At 47.4% G+C, this 19,466-nt stretch overlaps 1 protein-coding gene across 1 annotated transcript; it reads left to right on the plus strand.

Moving 5' to 3' along the window:
- Positions 1–501: 501 nt before the first annotated feature.
- On the plus strand, positions 502–17,659 carry UROC1 (urocanate hydratase 1). Its single transcript, XM_040407162.1, has 20 exons — positions 502–668; positions 2,676–2,806; positions 3,056–3,149; positions 4,022–4,081; positions 6,243–6,371; positions 6,454–6,515; positions 6,752–6,818; positions 7,171–7,314; positions 7,415–7,503; positions 8,371–8,433; positions 8,757–8,936; positions 11,547–11,644; positions 12,037–12,109; positions 12,259–12,380; positions 14,804–14,874; positions 15,669–15,767; positions 15,850–15,949; positions 16,292–16,373; positions 16,930–17,029; positions 17,353–17,659. Exons 1-20 carry the CDS (start codon positions 540–542, stop codon positions 17,494–17,496), a joined length of 2,037 nt encoding a protein of 678 aa, XP_040263096.1. The 5' UTR covers positions 502–539; the 3' UTR covers positions 17,497–17,659.
- Positions 17,660–19,466: the final 1,807 nt, after the last annotated feature.

Consider the following 19,466-nt stretch of genomic DNA (forward strand, 5'->3'; position numbering starts at 1 on the left):
AACCCATAAAAACTGTGGAGGAAGTGTGTCTGTTACCAATTCCATCCGATTTGGGATACAACTGTATTGTATGCGAGAGTAAATGGTGCCATTGGAAAGTACAACTTGTCCTGCAATAAATAAGCCCGCACACGGCTATGTGAATGCAAAAATAATAATGTTATGGCTTCAGGAAGGCAGGGAGTGAAAAGCGAAAACGCAAAAACGGAAATTCCCCATGTCCTCTAAGGGTTAAATCAATTGTGGAACATTTACAGGTGCAGTTGCATGTGGGGTTTTGATGTGTGTTTCATGCAGCTTTTGGTGCATTTTTGTAAAAAAAAAAAAAAAGATTGAAAAGGTGACACATAAACACAGAAACACGAAGGTATCCCATCTACCGGGGGGGATTGCTCTGCCGCCTGTGCTTCAGGTAACACATTAATTTGGTGAGGGCTATTGACCAATCAGGTGGCAGCATGGGGGTGGGTGTGCCTGTTACACCTGATAGTCGCCCCTGGATCTCCTGAGTCCAGTTGACCCGTCTGTTCTGAAACCTCATGATGATCAGTCTCCAGGAGCTGTGCTCTGGCATCCCCCTCCACCCCCTACCCCAAAATAGAGGGCGGGATGAGGGGGTCCCTCATTCCCCTGTTCGGACACCCCAACTCTCTGCCCAGGAGGAGAAGGTGAGCATTTTATAAACTGAACTTTGCACAAGTCCTACATGGAGGCTTGGGGAATGCTGGGACTGTTAGTTCCACACCAATGTGTAGGAACGCGCTCTTCCAGAGACGTGGCCCCCCCCTCAACTGCCACCAATGACCACTACTACCTGTTTACATACTGTAGGGTGGTGTGGCCCCTTCAGGCTCCAGGGCCCGAGAATGACTATAAATTCAGACGAGAGTCTTGAAACAATGTAACAAACTGGATCATGATGTTGTTTTTGTAAGATTCCAGATTACAATAGCAAAGGTTTCCATCCACTGACAGCAAGAGACAGAAATCTTTGGACATGGTGAAGTACTGTAATGCACAAGGCGGGGGCTTACTAAGCGCTGTCTTGCTATATTGGCACAAATTGCGACCCCCAAAGGTTGGAAGAGGTGCAAATTTCAGCTACGTTCCCCCCCCCCCCCCCCCCCCATGCATGCCTCCTTAAAGTGTCCCCTTCTCATACTTCCCAGTCTCCTCAGCAGTAAAGCGTTACAGTGTATCAGGGGCAGGGTGGGGGTATAAACTTTGGGTTAATCATTCCCCTCCATTGTGCAAGAAGTAGTTGCAAACAAGTGACTGCACAATCAGCACAGATGTCTCTGTCCCCAGGATACGGTGTTTGTTACCGTCCTGTTTTTCGTGTCGCGTTACCCTAGATCACCGGCACGAGGCTAGGATTGTATTCGCACAGAGCGATATTTGCAGCGCTGTCTATATGCTGCTTTCACCTATCATAATTATAAAACGATGCAGCAGAGCTGGATTTGTCATAAAGCAAAGCATATGGCGATATCGTGATGCGCACTTATCCATAGGACTGTGGATCTCTGGAATTCTTATAGAAAGGAACGGAGCTGCTGAGCGCATGGCTGACCGACTGCGGAGTTCACTTCAGGGGGGCTCCATGAGGTATAGGGACCCCCACCAATCTAATAGTTATCCCCTGTAATACCCCTTTGAGGCTCATGCACACGACCATATGTATTTTGTGCTCCGCAAAACACAGATCCACAAAAAAAAGGATGATATTGGTGTGACATGTGACATTTTGTGTGGATCCATTGTAACAGTGCTTTTTCTTGAATAGGACATGTTGTTTTTTTTTTTTTTTTGCAGAGCGGACATACAGAAACGGAATAGAGTCATTTCCGTTTTTTTTGCGGACCCATTGAAGTGAATGGTTCCGCATACGGAAAGGGGAAAAAAAAAAATGTTTGTGTGCATGAGCCCTTAATCTGCTGTTAGATGTGAGTGAAAAGCTCAGCTCTGTGTCCCTGCTGTCTGGTAACAAGAGGACAGCAAAGTTTTGAATGCAGCTCATGGTGTGACTGGAGCAGAACACATAACGCAACTCGCAATCGGTAAAAGTAAATAGCATCTAGATAGTTTATATGTTGTGCAGGCTGCATCGGTCAGTAGGACGGGGTAAATGCATGATCTATTAAAAATCCTGGGTGCAGTTGTGACCCTCTAAAATCCCAGTTGTGGAGAGAGGCATGCTGGGATTCTCACTTGAGACCTTGCCACAGTTTCGCAAAGGCAGATTCTGCTGCCCTTGGGTTCATTTGGGGACATGAACGTGTCCAGAGGACAGAAGCCGCAGACTGCCTTAAAGGGATTGTCCAGGATTAGAAAAAACATGGCTTCTTTCTTCTAATAACCTGTCCATAGGTTGCATGTGGTATTGCATCTTGGCTCCTTAGAAATAAATGGGGCTGAGCTGCAATACAACACACAACCAGTGGACTGGTGTGGCGCTGTTTAGGAAGAAAGAAGCCATGTTTTTGTAATCCTTTTAAGTCTTTCCTGGACAGACCACCTGCTCTTCAGGAACACTGCGGTCAGCCTCTCCGCGCACCTTGAAATGGCCGATAGCCGAGAACAATAGCTTTTTATTGAACCGCAAACAGAATGAAGAGAAGCTGCGAGTTTAGTGACTTCGTATTGGGACGTGCGCTCCTCTGCTTTTCTTGCAGCTTGCTTTGGAGAACTCCTTGCGTTACTTTCCTCCTGAGCATCATTCGACGCTGGCCCCGGAATTTGCGGAGGAGCTGAGACGGTTTGGACACATCTACATGTACCGGTTCTGCCCAAGGATACACATGAGGTGAGTTTCGGAAGAATATGGCTGGACGTTCGCCCCCCTCACAATATATTCTATATGAATGAGACTGATCAACACCGCCATTGTAAGGCGAGGGGGCGATTACTTTCCTCCATGTTTTACAGAAATAATAAACTGTTAATAACATTAAAAATAATGAAAAAATTGGGAAATTAACGGACTCGGCTCCTGGCAGTTGTAATGGCGCCATTGATTCACTTGTACGGTTTTTATTTATTTATTTATTTTCAGGGCCTATCCGATCAATGAGTATCCTTGCAAAACGATAAAAGCGGCGGCTATAATGCACATGATTATGAATAACCTGGATCCGTCGGTGGCTCAGGTAGGGATCTGTGATCTGAAGCGACCGCCATCTTTTCCGTGGAGTGCTTGGTGGTCGATCTTGCTTTAGACTTAATACAGCCGTGTACATATAGGTTTCGCATACTGGTCGATATACAGTGCCGACTAGGGGTGAATTTATCATTCCTGTTGCGCAGGAAATCTGGGGTAAAAAAGTCTCAAATTTATACCTTTCTTGTTCAAAAATGTTGCAATATTTGAGGATTTAGGGGCTGTGCACTTTTAAACGTGTGTGGGGGGGGGGGTGGGGGCGTGGTTTGCTATGTTAATTAGGTGTAACAACTGGAAGAACATCTGTAGACAAGTGTTTAAAGATGCAACAAATGTATCAAACCTCACTTGCTATTGGATACATATTGGCACAAATGATGGCAAAGACTAAAGTAATTACTTTTCATGATGAATTTGCCCCCCAATATCGAGCACACAGGAGTGGAGAACAGTCCTCCCATAACTGGCCTTTAGAGGATGTTAATCTGAAATTTTTTCGGAGCCAAAAAAAAAGTTAAATACGTCCATAAACCATGTCCCATTGATTTCAATGGTGAATATGTGCTGTATAGTTCACACTGGTCGCAGGTGCGGCTTTTAGGATTTTGATGTAGTTTTCATGTTGATTTTCTGCTTGAAAATCTGCAAATATCCCAAACAATGTCTCTATCCAATGCCTAAGTAATACCACCGCTGGCATGGCGTAATACACAGAGAGGAAGCTGAGAGGGCCAGGAGTGGCAGGGAACAGGTGATAGAGGCAGGTAAAGGGTAAAAATGGCCCCTTTAGGGTTAGGGTCCCTGTAGATAATCTTGGGAGGGTGGAATAATTGCAGATTTTATAACCAAACCTTATTCCAGTTTCCCCAGGAGTTGGTGACCTACGGCGGCAATGGGCAGGTCTTCAGTAACTGGGCGCAGGTAGGTTCTCCGGCGATCTGGAAGGAAAGTCTTTATGGTAAGGTGAAGGGGACTTGATCAGACTCTTGAGATTGTATAAGATTTGGGTTTACCATCCATAAAAACTTATCTTACTAGCTGACCAGGTTGTAGTGGACTCAAAGGCTAAAGGAGACACTAGCTAGTGGCCATAGGATTAGTAGTGTCCTCAGCCACGGCTGCTAGGAAAGGCAAAACTGGGCGGAAACTGCCCAGGGAAGCTTGTCCAGAGATGTGGATGAGGTGGGGAGAGACCAGACTGGCTTTCAATGGAGACTGGTCACCAATAGTGATGGACGAACATCGGCCGGGACGGTTCGCAAACGCGATCAAATGTTCGCGAACCACAAGTTCGCGGCGGGTCCCATTCATTTTAATTGCAGGTGAACCTGAAAAACCTTCAGCTGATATTTGCAGCCAAGAAATAATTGCTAGAAGTGCACAAATAGTCCCACAACATGGACAGTGACACCAGATGGATTATTCAAATTTGCGATCTCCATTCATTATTTTTTTTTCAATGCGAAATATCGGCAATATAATTTTCGCATGCGCAAATGCACTATAAAAAGTATATTGGTATATAACACCCCACATTAATCAGTTTTTTGGGGGACGACTGGTATATCACACCAGTAGAAATTGTTTGTTCCAATAACGCTTGTCCCTCTATATACCTGCAGTATCGCAGCAGAACCGCACACAACTGCCGCACAATACAAATGCGTTATAATATACCGTCTAACATAGAAAGTATATTATAACATTGTACAAGGAAGGCAATCCATTAGAATATACATGAAGATAAAACGTAACCTTTAATAATGTTACTATGAGGGTCCATTCACACGTCCGTAAGTGTTTTGCGGATCCAACACGGACACTGGCAATGTGCATTCCGCAATTTGTGGACCGCACATCGCCGGCACTATAATGGAAAATGCAAGAATAGGACATGTTCTATTTTTTTGCGGAGACGGAAGTGCGGATCCACAAATGCGTTTGCGGACAGCACATTCCGACCCCATTGAAAATTAATGGGGCTGCACCCGTTCCGCAAAATTGCGGAATGGATGCGGACCCATTTTGCGGACGTGTGAATGGAAAAGATATCCTTTAAAATGAAAATAAATAAAATTATTAAAGTTAAGCAAAAAGCCTAGATGTGGTCGGCAATAACAAGTGCTCGGCGGCACCAAATCAGAACCCATATGTCCGACCACAATCCGGGGGGTTCCAGTGCACATCGATGAATCCAGGAGGGAAAGCAAAAACCATCCATCCCTGGGCTAGATGATGATGTGGTATTGAAGGACAGGGTGGGCAAAGAACTGTCCCTGATATTGCCCTACAGGGGGGGCTATTCTGGCCCTGATAGCCTAACCACAGATCACCCGCCCTGATAAGAGCGACCCCGTCCGCAACCTTACCCTATATAAAAATGGCCCTAGTAAGCCCCGAGGCCCCTGACTTCCAGGTGATCACTATATAGATCTATATGTTTTTGACTCCTTATAAAAGTATAAGTATATCGCACCACTCTGTGTATCACACCTATCGATAGCACACCTATACTAGTGCTTAAAAGGACTTTTGTGGCCCTATTATCTAGTGTTTGGTGTCCCTAACCTCCTGTCCCTGCTCCACACAGCAACCTCTCCCTACACTGGCAAAACACTGAATGTAAAATGGCGGCCAGATCGGGTTTATTTATAAGGTAGGAGGTATGTCCGTGTGCGGAAACGTCTCAATTGGCTGTCCTGTCCCACCTGATGTGTCATGGGCAAAGTTCTTCACAATGTAAAAGAATATGGCGGGCGGGAATATCTCCATATGTTCGGCGAATCGCGAACACACAAAGTTCACCACGAAACGACTGCCGGGCGAACCGCAAGGCCATCTCTAGTCACCAAGAGCAATTGTAATGAAGGTTGGAGAGTCCATCATTGTCACCTTGTCTGATGGGAGAGTATTGGGATTTCAGCAAATCTAGGAGATCCAAGTCATCAACTGGGGTTTCTATGATGGTTTCCATTGCCATCTTCTTGGGAGTTTGGGAATTGTGGGTTGGTTTTGGACTGGGACAGGTCTTCCATTGATCTTGGGCGCATGCATTGGGTTTCTCTTCTCCTTGTCTCTGCAGTTCTGGTTGGTGATGCACTATCTATCAGAGATGACGGAGGACCAGACCTTGGTCATGTACAGCGGACATCCCCTTGGTCTTTTTCCCAGTCACCCTGGAGCTCCACGAGTGGTCATCACCAATGGCATGGTAAGCAGGCTTGTTTTTACAGGTGGCAGGGTGGCACGGCAGGGTTTTTACAATGTGTTTTTGTTAATTTTTGGGTCGGTAGGTCATTCCCAACTACTCCTCCAGGAAGGATTACGAGAAGATGTTTGCTTTAGGAGTCACAATGTAAGTTCAAAGTCCAGATTTACCTCCCCCCCCCCCCCCCTAACTATCCTCCATTGATTCTAGGCTCTGGAAGCTCAGATCTGTGCTGCTGTTTGTAGGATCCTCACTGGGAGCCAGTTTTTCAGCCTTTTGCTGTAAGGTATAGATCTCAGCTTCTTGGACCCATAGGGAAGGATTTTCCCTCTTTACATCATCCAGATCTATGCCTATTAACTGAAAACTCTGATTTTCGGAAGGTATGGACAGATGACGGCAGGGAGCTACTGCTACATCGGCCCGCAGGGAATTGTGCACGGCACCGTGGTAAGTGGTCGCAATATATACACAAATTCCTTTCCGTAAAGTTGGCTTGGGTTTGAATAATTTTATCTTGTTCTCTAGTCACATCCAGAGCAGTTTCTTAAGTCACTTGCTAATTTTGCATATTGCAGGATTAGTAACATTCCATGTTTATTGCAGGGCCTGAGGGGTGGAGCATGACAAAAAAGGTTTTCTCATTGGTGTTTTTTTTTTCTTAATACTTGTCATGCTCCGCCCCCTCAGGCTGCATACCTCTTATTTCACAATGTAGCAGTGTTGCCTGGATGGCTCCTTTAAATCTGGTACTTTCCCTCAGTCCACGTTTTTGAGCTCTTCCTTCTGATGTCTCGCCCAGTTGACCGTGTTGAATGCAGGAAGAAGATACCTTGGATTAGACGATCTCGCTGGGAAGGTGTTTGTGACCTCAGGTCTAGGAGGCATGAGCGGAGCGCAGGCTAAAGCAGCCGCCATTGTGGGCTGTATAGGGGTCATTGCCGAGGTAACTGTTATAGGGTCTCCCTTTATTATGGTTGGGTGCTGATCTTTGATTGGGGGGGGGTTCTGTACGCCTCCACCTCATGCCTCCTGTGTCTCGTCAGGTCGATGAGAGTGCTCTGGTGAAGAGACATAAGCAGGGCTGGCTGATGGAGATAGCCACGTCTCTGGATGAATGTGTCCACAGGATCAGGTGAGGAGAGTATGATGGGTACCTGGGTCAGGGGTTCTACGGCAGCCGGTGGGCACCTGAGCCGAGGTCTTGGGGTGTGGTCCATGAGGTTCTTCAGCAGCTGGGAACTGTATAATACTGGGGTTTTAAAATTGATGACCTATCCTCAGGATAGATAATCAATATCAGATCGGCGGGGACCCACTTGGACGGCTTCTTGTAATTACACCTGCTCAATGGTGAGCGGATGGAGAGTGGATTGGCACGGAATGTGGCCTTGTCTTCAACCAACGGATCGGCGGGTGTGCCAGGTATCGGACCCTCGCCAATCTGAAATTGATATAGGTCATCAATATTAAAATCCTGGAAAACCCCCTTTCAAACTAACCATTAAAAATCACAAAATTTTAATAAAAACTCCTTAAAAGGACATTCCCACTTTGTGATGGCCAGGATACGGCATTTGGGACCTGACCTCTGGGACCCGTACTGTAAGGGCTCATGCACACGGCCATTCACTTAAATGGGTCCGCAATTCAGAAGGAGCTGTGCGGAACGGCGGCACGGCACCTTCTCTCCATGCCGAAAAAAAATAGAACTTTTTTTTTTTGCGGTGCGGACGGCTCACGGACCCATTCAAGTGCAGCAGACGTTCAGCGCTGTGCAGAGGAGGTTACTTTACAAAGTGGGAATACCCCTTTAAATCCTCTTCAGTGGCTGCTGTTGCCCATCCGATAATCTGGTGGCACATTGATTACATTTTTATTCCGATACGTTGAGTGGGTGACGACTCTGGCTCTCCATGGTGCGGTGCAGATCTGGGGTGGTCGCCCACTTAGGGTGAGATCTTAGTGCATGCCTCATATTGAGATCTATTTGTCTTCACAGAAAGGCGCGGAAGGATAAGGAGATGCTCAGCCTGGGATACCATGGGAATATCGTGGACCTTTGGCAAGTTGTGATCTTCTGCTGCACATCTGGGGCCTGTAATAGTCGCATTGTGCCAGTGAGGAGTCTGTAACCCATTATAGAGCAATGCGATGCTTGTCATCACGGGAGAGGATGGGGCGACTTACTTCTGGTCTCTGCAGATCACAAATATTCAGGGATTTAAAGCCCATTTCCCCTTATAAATAACAATGATCCTCAGCAGACGTTTGCAATTCTTTTCAGCTGTTTCTGGGTGACAACCAATATGGCCGCCAATCGCAGCCGGCCAGCTCTCCTAGGAGGACGGGCCGAGTCCAAACCATTAATTCTTCATGGTCTTGTAGGGAGAGGTTGGTCGAAGAATACGAGAAGACTGGTGACCTCCTGGTGGATCTGGGGTCTGACCAAACCTCTTGCCACAATCCATTCAGCGGTGGATATTACCCGCAGCAGCTATCGTTTAGTGAAGCCAATCAGATAATGTGCAGTGACCCCCAGACCTTCCGCCAGCTGGTCCACGAGAGGTGAGAGATGTCCGTAGGTTGTCCAATGGATGGGGTCACTAGGAGTTATTACATGGTGCCTATTGGAACTAATATTTGTCTAACAATCAACGCGTTTCAGGTTCCTGCTGGGTCTCGTTCATCAGGTGTCACCAATGACTCATTTCAGGGCAAACAGTATGGTCTGAAGCTTGAGATCCACTATGGCCCTGAAATGCGCTGGTGGATACCTGATGAAGGTCTTGACTGTACACGGTCTCCTCCCGTTATCAGAATGGGGTACCAGATTATGTGCAGGATGAGCAGAACTAATGCTTTGGGATTGAAACCAAAAAGTTGTACAGAAGCACATGGTGTAGCTGTCACGGCCTATGGTGTACGCTGTGACACTGTTGCCACACTTGCGGTTGCCCGCGGCAATGTGTTGCTGTGTGAGCATGCGGTGGTAGTGTCTCTGCCTTCTGGTGATTGCCGTGACATGGTTGTCACGCATTCTATTGGTTACGTGTTTAGTATGCTTGTGTGTGCACTTCCCCTTTAAGTTGTAGCCTCCCTCTGTCTGGTGCTGTAAGGCTGGGTTCACACGGGCGTTGCGGGTACACCCGCGATTTTTCCGCGCGAGTGCAAAACATTGTAATGCGTTTTGCACTCGCGTGAGAAAAATCGCGCATGTTTGGTACCCAAACCCGAACTTCTTCACAGAAGTTCGGGCTTGGGATCGGTGTTCTGTAGATTGTATTATTTTCCCTTATAATATGGTTATAAGGGAAAATAATAGCATTCTGAATACAGAATGCATAGTAAAATAGCGCTGGAGGGGTTAAAAAAAATTAAGAATAATTTAACTCGCCTTAGTCCACTTGATCGCGCTGCCGGCTTCTCCTTCTGTCTCCTTTGCTGAACAGGACCTGTGGTGAGCATTCATTACAGGTCAAGGACCTGTGGTGACGTCACTCCGGTCATCACATGATCTTTTACCATGGTGATGGATCATGTGATGCCCGGAGTGACGTCACCAAAGGTCCTTTACCTGTAATGAATGCTCACCACAGGTCCTGTTCAGCAAAGGAGACAGAAGGAGATGCCGGGCCGCGATCAAGTGGACTAAGGTGAGTTAAATTATTATTATTTTTTTTTTTTTTTAACCCCTCCAGCGCTGTTTTACTATGTATTCTGTATTCAGAATGCTATTATTTTCCCTTAGAACCATATTCATAAGGGAAAATAATAATGATCGGGTCTCCATCCCGATCGTCTCCTAGCAACCGTGCGTGAAAATCGCACCGCATCCGCACTTGCTTGCGGATGCTTGCGATTTTCACGCAGCCCAATTCACTTCTATGGGGCCTGCGTTGCGTGAAAAACGCAGAATATAGAGCATGCTGCGATTTTCACGCAACGCACAAGTGATGCTTGAAAATCACCGCTCATGTGAACAGCCCCATAGAAATGAATGAGTCAGTATTCAGTGCGGGTGCAATGCGCTCACCTCACGCATCGCATCCGCGCGGAATACTCGCCCGTGTGAAAGGGGCCTAAGGGTTAACTCCCTGACTGGGTGTGGTCACTAGGGTTTTATCCCCTGTGGTTTCCTGGCTGGAGTCAGTTGTACTTCAGCTGTGGTTGGTGCTGGAGCTCTGCTCCAGTCCAGGGTGTTCCATCTGTCCAGTGAGGGCCACCCTTGTGGTCATCAATGTCATCCCGGTGTCTCCTTCCCTTCCTGTCCCTATTTATATGGAGTTATGTTCAGGGTGTTTATATGTCTAGCTCGGTGTTACATGTTTGGTGTCATGTTTGCTAGACATTCCCCTGTCTCATGTTTATTGCAGCTATGGTATCCTGGGTTCCTGTGTGGTTTGTGGTGTGTGCTGTGTCCTTTTATGTTGGTGTGGACACCAGCACTAGTGCACAGGTTCCAGTCAGTGTGTCTGTGGCAGGTAAGTGTGTTACTGGTCTCACTTACCTGCCATCTCCTTATGCTGTATGTGTTCCCCTCTCCTTGCAGCCTGGCCTCAGATAGAGACTCCTGTTCCTCCATGACTGGGATGAACAGGTCGTCTCTTCCCGGCTCCTTGGTGAGGGATTACCAGGGCGACTTAGGCTCCATTCACACGTCCGTGGTGTGTTGCGGACCCGCAAATTGCGCATCCGCAACACACCCGCCCAGCACCCCTATAGAAATGCTTATTCTTGTCCGCAAGCTGCGGACAAGAATAGGACATGTTCTATCTTTTGCGGATCTGAAGATCGGGGGCCGCGCTCCACAAATTCGGATGCTGACAGCACACGGTGTGCTGTCCGCATCCATTCCAACCCCATAGAAAATGAATGGGTCCGCACCCGTTCCGCAAAATTGCGGAACGAATGCGGACGTGTGACTGGAGCCTAAGGGTCTCTAGGAATCCTGAGTATGAGCCGTCCTACCATCGGGGTCCGCTCATACGGTGAGGAGTCAGGGAGAGGATTAGAGATGCTGTAGGAGGTGACCTGCTCCCTTATTACTCCTTTTTCGCCAGGCTGATCCCCTTTTACCCCGCACGGTGGGGGGTTTCCCCCACTCCCCGTCGTGACAGTAGCATACGAGGTGCTAATTCTAGTTCTGTCTCCTGAACCTCTTCTGCTTGCCCGCAGTTTACGGCGACAGATCTCTGCAATCAATAAGCTGTCCGATAAGGGGATGTTTTTCTGGGACTACGGAAATGCGTTCTTGCTGGAGGCGCAGAGAGCCGGTGAGTACGAGGTGGGAATCAATGCTTCAATGGGTTTTCTGGTTATAGGGTTCCACGTTGAGAACCCCCCCAATCTATAATCGGGACTGAAGAGCAGCTGCAAATAGCTTCTCTCACTCTGGAGGACCTGGGGCGTCCATGCATTACACAGACCACACTTAATACTATGTAATACTGCATTTCACCTGCGGTGGCACTGCAGGGAAACTAAACAGCTACAGCTAGGTTCTTCTAGATAACTGATCGCTGGAGTTCCAAGTAACTGAACTACCTGACATCTGCTTATCCTTGGGGACTCTTATTAACAAAACCTAGAGAACTTCTTTAAGTTTTCATAATTCTTTGTTTATTGTATATACTTTTATAATGTGAGCGCTTTGACCCTCGAACAGGTGCTGATGTTGAGCTTAAAGGAGGAAGGGGCACAGAGTTCAGATACCCATCATACGTGCAACATATCATGGGGTGAGCACTTGAATTATATAATGTGCAATTCCATTATCTGCCCCTCTGCCCCCCCCCCCCAACAAAAATAAAAAAAAATCTTCAATAGGAAGTTTCCTGGGTTTGGATTCTCAATCTATGGATTAAGTTGCTTTGTGTTTATTTACCAGAGACATCTTCTCACTGGGTTTTGGGCCGTTCCGTTGGGTGTGCACCTCCGCGGATCCGTCTGACCTCGCAGTCACGGACCACATTGCAGGCTCTGTTCTGGAGGATATGATTGCAGAAGGAGGTAAACCGACCCTTAGAACGTTCGGGTCCATTCTGGGAGAATTAGATCAATGTTCCCTTTTAAGAATGGGAGTGATTAGAGATGAGCGAATCGAAGTTGACAAAGTGGAATTCGATCTGAATTTAAGGAAAAATTCGATTCGCACCGAATTTGAATTTCCTCACGATTTGTGGTAACGAATCACATTTTTTTTTCCTAAAATGGCTGCTGCACATGTGAGGACATGGAGCAAGGTACTCTGGGAAGGCGGGATCACCCATAATGCCATGCATGCAGCCAGCCAGCCCTGTGATGTCACAGCCCTATAAATAGACTTGGATTCTGCCATTTTCCAGCGTACTTAGTGCAGGGAGTGACGTCAGCAGGCGCTAGGGACAGTGCTGGGCAGCCAAACTGGATTTGTGGCCGCAACTAGCAGAGTTTGCCGTGAAAAAGCTGTCCTGCTCGGCCAGAAGTGCGGCATCAGAGCAGGTGTTTAGTGCGGCGGTGGCCATAGTTACCCCAAGGAGAACTCGCCTGTCCATCAAAAATGTGGAGAGACGGACCTTTGTCAAGATGAATTGGGCATGGATCAGCCAGGATTTCTACCCACCAATGCCTGATGCATCAGACTAGATCATCCATGGTGCCACACCAACACTTTGACAAAAGAGACCGGTTTCTTCTGGCTGCCTGCCTCAGCTACTATTCTGATGCTGCCACCCGCCTGATGCCAAGTGCTCCTTATTACACCCACCATCTTTAGCTGGTACTTGTATTGCCACCCACCTCCACACTCTGTCATTGTGCCACTCTGTGGCCTCCTGATGCTGCCGCCACCTCGAGACCCTGTCATTGTGCCACTCTGTGGCCTCCTGATGCTGCCGCCACCTCGAGACCCTGTCATTGTGCCACTCTGTGGCCTCCTGATGCTGCCGCCACCTCGAGACCCTGTCATTGTGCCACTCTGTGGCCTCCTGATGCTGCCGCCACCTCGAGACCCTGTCATTGGGCCACTCTGTGGTCTCCTCATGCTGCTTCCACCCTCCCCACTTAATGACTGGGCCACTATTTTGCCTTTCGGCCTGGATGACATCATCATTTATTTGACCTTTCTTCTGATCTGTCAGAAGGTAGGAAAAATGAGACGCACAACGGATCCTGTCTGTGTAGCAGCTGTAAGGCCTGTGTGGTCCCATCAGAATTGGCTTATGATTTGGTAGCCAAAAGCAGGAGTGGGTACAAAACACAGAAGACATGCAAATATTCCATTCACGTCTCATCTCTGTTTTGGATCCACTCCTGTTTATTTTTTTTGCATAACAATACTGATGGATTACTGACCAAATGCTGACCGAGTGAAGGCGGATGCTCCACAGACAGGATCCGTTTTTTTGGGGGTTATTGTTCTGACGGATAAGAGGAAGGGCAAAATAATCAGTGACATCAACACAAACTTACTGCTGACACCCTCTCCACTCTGTCGGGGGCTCTACTTGTATAAGCGTTTAATAGAACAGGTTCTGTAGACATCTATGTGGAATCAGCTGACGACGGTGTAAAAGGAGTGTGCTTCTTCTTGGCGCTAACATCGACCTGTAAGGCTGAGTTCACACTTCAGTTATTTGGTCAGTTTTGACCCCGTGACTGCCCAAATAAGTGAGGTGTGCAGTGATTCTAAGAGCGACGCCTGTCATCTGCATGTCATACGGACTCACAGTATTATTTCACTACCACAGTGTTCTACACCACTATAGAGGCTCTGCAGCCAGAAAATAGACTTTTTTTTTTTACGCAATTCGCCGCCAAAAAAAATTGGATCGAGCCAATTTTTTGGGGAAAAATTCGGCAATCCGGCCAACTCAAATTTTGGGGAAATTCGCTCATCTCTAGGAGTGATCTTCACACAGACACAGTGACTCCACCAGCAGAATAGAGAGTGCAGCTCTGGAGTATAATACAGGATGTAACTCAGGATCAGTACAGGATAAGTAATGTAATGTACACAGTGACTGCACCAGCAGAATAGTGAGTGCCGCTCCGGAGTATAATACAGGATGTAACTCAGGATCAGTACAGGATAAGTAATGTGTTTATCTGGATGATATATAGAACATACACTTATAGATACAATGTGCAGATTAATCGGATGAATAAGTAGATTTCATGGTCATCCAGACTATAAATGGTCGTCTTTAAAATAACGGAACATTCCTGACAGATTGCATAATGTTTCCGACCGATGGAGCCAAAACTGAGCAACTAAACCAGTCTGAGGATGCATCAATGTGTATTATATTCCGCCTCTATCTCTGTGTGGTGCCGGCGTATACCGCAGCGCTGTACAAGGGTTGTAGTCGCTCTCCTCAGGTATTGGCCGGGATGTTTTTTGGATATTCACCTATTATTCCTCACGCCGTCTCCATGATCTTTCTGCTCCTCAGTCAGCGATGCGGTCAGGAAGCAGTACAGCGATAACATCCGATGGATCCGAGAGGCCGGGAGACACAAACTGGTAACGTAATTTCTGGTTCTTTTATCCTGGGACTTCCTGCAGGAAACCTCCTTTTCCTCTCCTGATCTCCAGTCACATGGCGTTCTCTTCTCTTCTCTTCTCCGTTCCTGTCCAAAGCTAAATCCGGAATCTTGCTGGTTTCCAGTTGGCGAAGAGCAGTGCATTGTGGGAGCAGTATATTGCTGAGGACAGGTCACCAATATAAACCCACGTTCCGGTCCCCGCGCAGTGTTTACATCCGCTGCAGAATGGACATGGTCACCTGTTCCCCTACAGCCAATGATGTGGCCACAAGCGGCATGTCCCCGCAGCAGGGCGTATGACTACGGCCCTGCTGTGGCAGATGTAAGCGCTGTGCGGGGACCAGGATATGCTGGAGGCAGGGCCGAGGACCGGAGCGGCAGGCTGGGGGCACTTCCAAAGGAATCATTATTCCCGGAGAACCTCTTACCAATGAAAACTCAGACTTGGTCCCTTTTAGGTCTCATACACCCTATTAGGGGATTATTCGAGGGGCCCTTTTGTTTAGGTTTAGGGTCTTCATCTCTTGGTAAAGGGGACAGCGCGTCTCTGGCTCTGGAGGACCTGTCCTTCATTACACAGCCAGCCCATTGACGTGAATGGACACTGTGTAATGCTTCATTCGCCCAGTGGTGGCGCTGCAGGGAAACTGAACACTTAGTGCCAGGTCTCCTTCCCCCACAGATCTCCGGGGGTCACAGCAGGAGGACACCTTGTGACCAGCTTATTATCAAGGGAAATAACGTTATAAGTAGGTATATTTTATTTTTCAGGTTGTTGGTTCTCAAGCAAGAATTTTATACTCCGACCAGAAAGGGAGGGTTTCCATAGCTGTGTCCATTAATAGAGCGGTGGCCACAGGACAAGTGAAGGTGGGCTCTTGTGCTCAGGGCTTGTGCCCCCTCCTCATACCTAACGCCATATAATTATTGCCGTGTACCGATTACTCCTCAGGCTCCGGTGGTGATTAGCCGGGATCATCACGATGTGAGCGGAACAGATAGCCCTTACAGAGAAACCTCCAACGTGTATGATGGATCCGCCTACTGCGCAGGTCTGTACGGAACTTAAACGTTATTGTATCTTCTAAAGGGTGCTTCCTCACAACATTACAAAATGGCAGCGGTATTATGCAGGCTTTTTAAAGGAGAGATGTTTCGTGACTATATGGCGGTGTTGCATGGGCTGAAATTGCAAAAGAGTCTAAAAATGGCCTACATGTCTTCTTGGTAAAGGTCCCTTTTTCAAAGAGACTTTCCAGACCTGAAATCCTTGGAGCCATGATGTTGTTTGTGCCTAATGGACTCTTTTTTGTGTTGTATTTTATTATAATTTTTTTTGGTCCAGTCTTGGCTTCCATATTTGACAGCAATTGATCAATGTCCTATATTTGCAGATATGGCGGTACAGAACTTTGTGGGAGATTCCTTCCGAGGGGCCACATGGGTTGCTCTTCACAATGGAGGCGGCGTTGGCTGGTGAGTGAACGGCGTGGTTGTTGTGAATTGGCTCTGGGTCATGACGGTAGTGTGGTATACACTGTTTTTTTTTGGGGTGAGTAGTCTTGGAAAATATGAAACAGAAGTATATATATATATATATATAAGGACCTAGGGCCCTGCCAGGACCTTTTCACCTTAAATTATCACCGTGTAATTACATGCTCACACTTGGGCCACGAGGAAAGCACAGGGAACGTCACGCAAGCTTGTAGGCTGGGGAGGAGACCGGGAGATATCACATTTGATGCACATTTCAGGGTTTGAATGAGCAGATGTTGACAAATCTGGTGTAAAAATTGGTGAAAGAAAAAAGGGCTGCAGCCGTTTACAGCTTTAAGGTCGTGTTCAGATATTACTTTATCATTTAGATATCTCTTAGGAGCTCTGGGTCATCTGTGTCGGCAATGTGTGGGAACAGGCAGAGTTCAGGCACCGGCTTCATCTGGGGGGAACATGTTTGTCTTAGATGAACTCTGCATCTCTGATGAATCCCTTTCTAGGCTTTTAATTCCGATTTTTGGCTTCCTTGCAGGGGCGAGGTCATCAACGGCGGCTTTGGTCTAGTGCTGGACGGATCTCCAGAGGCTGAGCAAAATGCTAAAACTATGCTGAGCTGGGACGTGTCCAACGGGGTCGGTTTGATGCAGAATTAACGTGTTTCCAATTTTAGGAGTGCGATGCCCTGAGATATTTCATGAGATCGGATTAATAATTTGTCATCCTGACCATTTTTGGTTATTGGACGGCCAGGACATTCAGTAACGAGCATTTTCTAATAATGAGTCAGTCCCTGGGAACTATAAGCCTGGAGTAGTCCTCGCCAGGCGAGTCAATGCGGCAGCCGTGACCGCTTGCTGTGCGGTAGAATCTTTCGCCCTGTTATCTGCCGATAACCGATAGAAATGATTTTAGGGTGACAGTTCCTTTTTAAGAATATGTATTTCTCTCTTCGCAGGTGGCCCGCCGCTGTTGGTCAGGCAACAGTAACGCGTACGATACGATTACTCGCACTATGGAGGAGGATCGAAATCTGAGAGTGACGCTGCCCTATGAGATACGGGACAGGAGCGTGCTGGACGTAGCTCTACGTGAGAAGTGACTAGGCGGAAGTTCCTGACCGCCACCGATGCAAATTCAGTCCGTCTCGATTGCCTCTTCTGTCCGAAAATTGTGCTCGGTGTTCTTCCATTTTCCATATATTGATAGTAAACTGGAGAATTCTTCTCGAGACCATTAAATCATGAATAATCGTTTCATACATGCTCAGTCCGCCATCTTTTTTTTTTTCTATCATTTTATACCTTAACGATGATCATTGGTCCTGAGCATTTACAGGGTTAAACAACACGAATAAGATGTAAAAATGGACTTCAGAAATGGCTGCTCAGTCCTCTGATCGGGGGCCCGTATCGCTGAGAGCCATGAACTGGGGGACAGTGATATGTTCAAAGCCTAAGGGCTCCATGCCAATGAATGTAAGGGCTCCATGCCCGTTCTGCGGACTGGAAACGGTGGATCTGCAATATAAGGGTTTACAGGCACTGGCCATGTGCAGTTCATGCTGCGGACCCAATTGCTTGAATGGGTCCGCAATCCGACCGAAGGTGAAGTCTTACCTATCTTTTGTGGAGTGGAGGCACGGATCGGAAACACTTTGAAGCTCATTCGGACGAATGTAAGGGCTCCGTGCCCTTGCTGTATACCACAAAAAGCGGTACGCAATGCACGGGCACCAGCCGCATGCACTCCGTGCTGCCGATGTGGACCCATTGACTTGAATGTGATGTGTCCTATCATTTGCAGTGCTGAAACACGGACCAGACAGCCCACGGAAGCGATTCGGAGTGTTTCTGTGGGCTTCCGATCCGTGCCTCTGCTCGGCAAAAGATAAGGACATGTCCTATCTTTCGGGGTATCTTGTGGATTGTCCATCCACAGCACAGAGTGCACACTACCAGTTGCCCTTATATTGCGGACTGGCAGATTGCGGTCCGCAATATCGACACAGAGCCCTTAAGTTCATCTGCATGGGCCCATATTCTATTTCTGGAGATGAGCAGAGCCAGGGATGCCTGGCAGCTGCTTATCCAAAAGAAATAACCTAGGTATAATGAGTTCCATGGACAGGTTCAGGACATAGAGGGGGAAAGGGTCGGCCATATTGGTTGTTTGGAAAGGGAGCGGGTCCAACAAATTATATTATGGGATTGCTCTAATTTCATGACATTATACAAAGCTCTGTCGGTGGGGGGTGCTGGGCGCGATTCTCTCACTGCAGCGAGGAGCCAGGTTTATGGCTTTAATCATGGGTGTTGCTGTGAGAGCTCCCGTCGCTGACAAGACTCTGGCAATATTCCGCTACACACCCTTTCCCTAAAGATTTCCAGCTCAGCCCCCCCCCCCTCCCCAGTTCTAGAACAGGACTGTTGTGCCCCCTAGTGCCTGAAAGTGAAAACAACCAGTCCAAAAAAGGTGGCCTTTTTTGGTGTTTTTGTGGACTTGAGTTTCAATAAATGGAATGCAAAGTTTTTGTTTTTTTTTGTTTGTTTTTAAGGCTCACTAAAAATTGCCTTAAAACGATTGTGTGCAACCTGTGGCTTTCTAGCCGTGAGACTACAACTCCCACCATGCTGGGTGCCGCCTCATAGAGCAAAGGGATCTTTGAGCATGGGTACGTCTGCTACCTCAGCACCCCTAGAGCTGCGCCCCTGTAAATGTGTATTCTCCCTCCTGCAGGAGAAACAAAAGGGGACAATTTGTATTTGGAGCACGATCTTTGTCCTTGCCCGTACACCTTCCATATTGTCTACATGCATGCTTTCTTGGCTTGACTGAGGATGCCTGTGTTCTCAATGGGGGGAGAAGGATAGGCAGCTGGCAGTCATACCTGGCGCCGGCTTATCTCTCCTGAGAATGAAAGGATAGGGGAATCCGACCGCTGATCATAAGAAAAAGGATCCCGTATCAGACGCTTATTACTTCTGCAATGGAGAGGGGATCATTGTTGGGGAGCGTTTCAATAAAATAAAAAAAATTGCCATGTATGAAATTGTGAAACAATGTTTCAAT

This window comes from Bufo bufo, chromosome 9 (assembly GCF_905171765.1).
Source record: "Bufo bufo chromosome 9, aBufBuf1.1, whole genome shotgun sequence".
Classification (NCBI taxonomy): Eukaryota; Metazoa; Chordata; class Amphibia; order Anura; family Bufonidae; genus Bufo; species Bufo bufo.

Coding starts and splice junctions, on each gene's coding strand:
- UROC1 (XM_040407162.1), top strand. CDS start 540: ATGATGATCAGTCTCCAGGAGCTGTGCTCTGGCATCCCCCTCCACCCC. Junction 6,516..6,751: donor TTTGCTTTAGGAGTCACAAT/GTAAGTTCAAAG, acceptor GATTTTCGGAAG/GTATGGACAGATGACGGCAG. Junction 8,434..8,756: donor GGGAATATCGTGGACCTTTG/GCAAGTTGTGAT, acceptor ATGGTCTTGTAG/GGAGAGGTTGGTCGAAGAAT.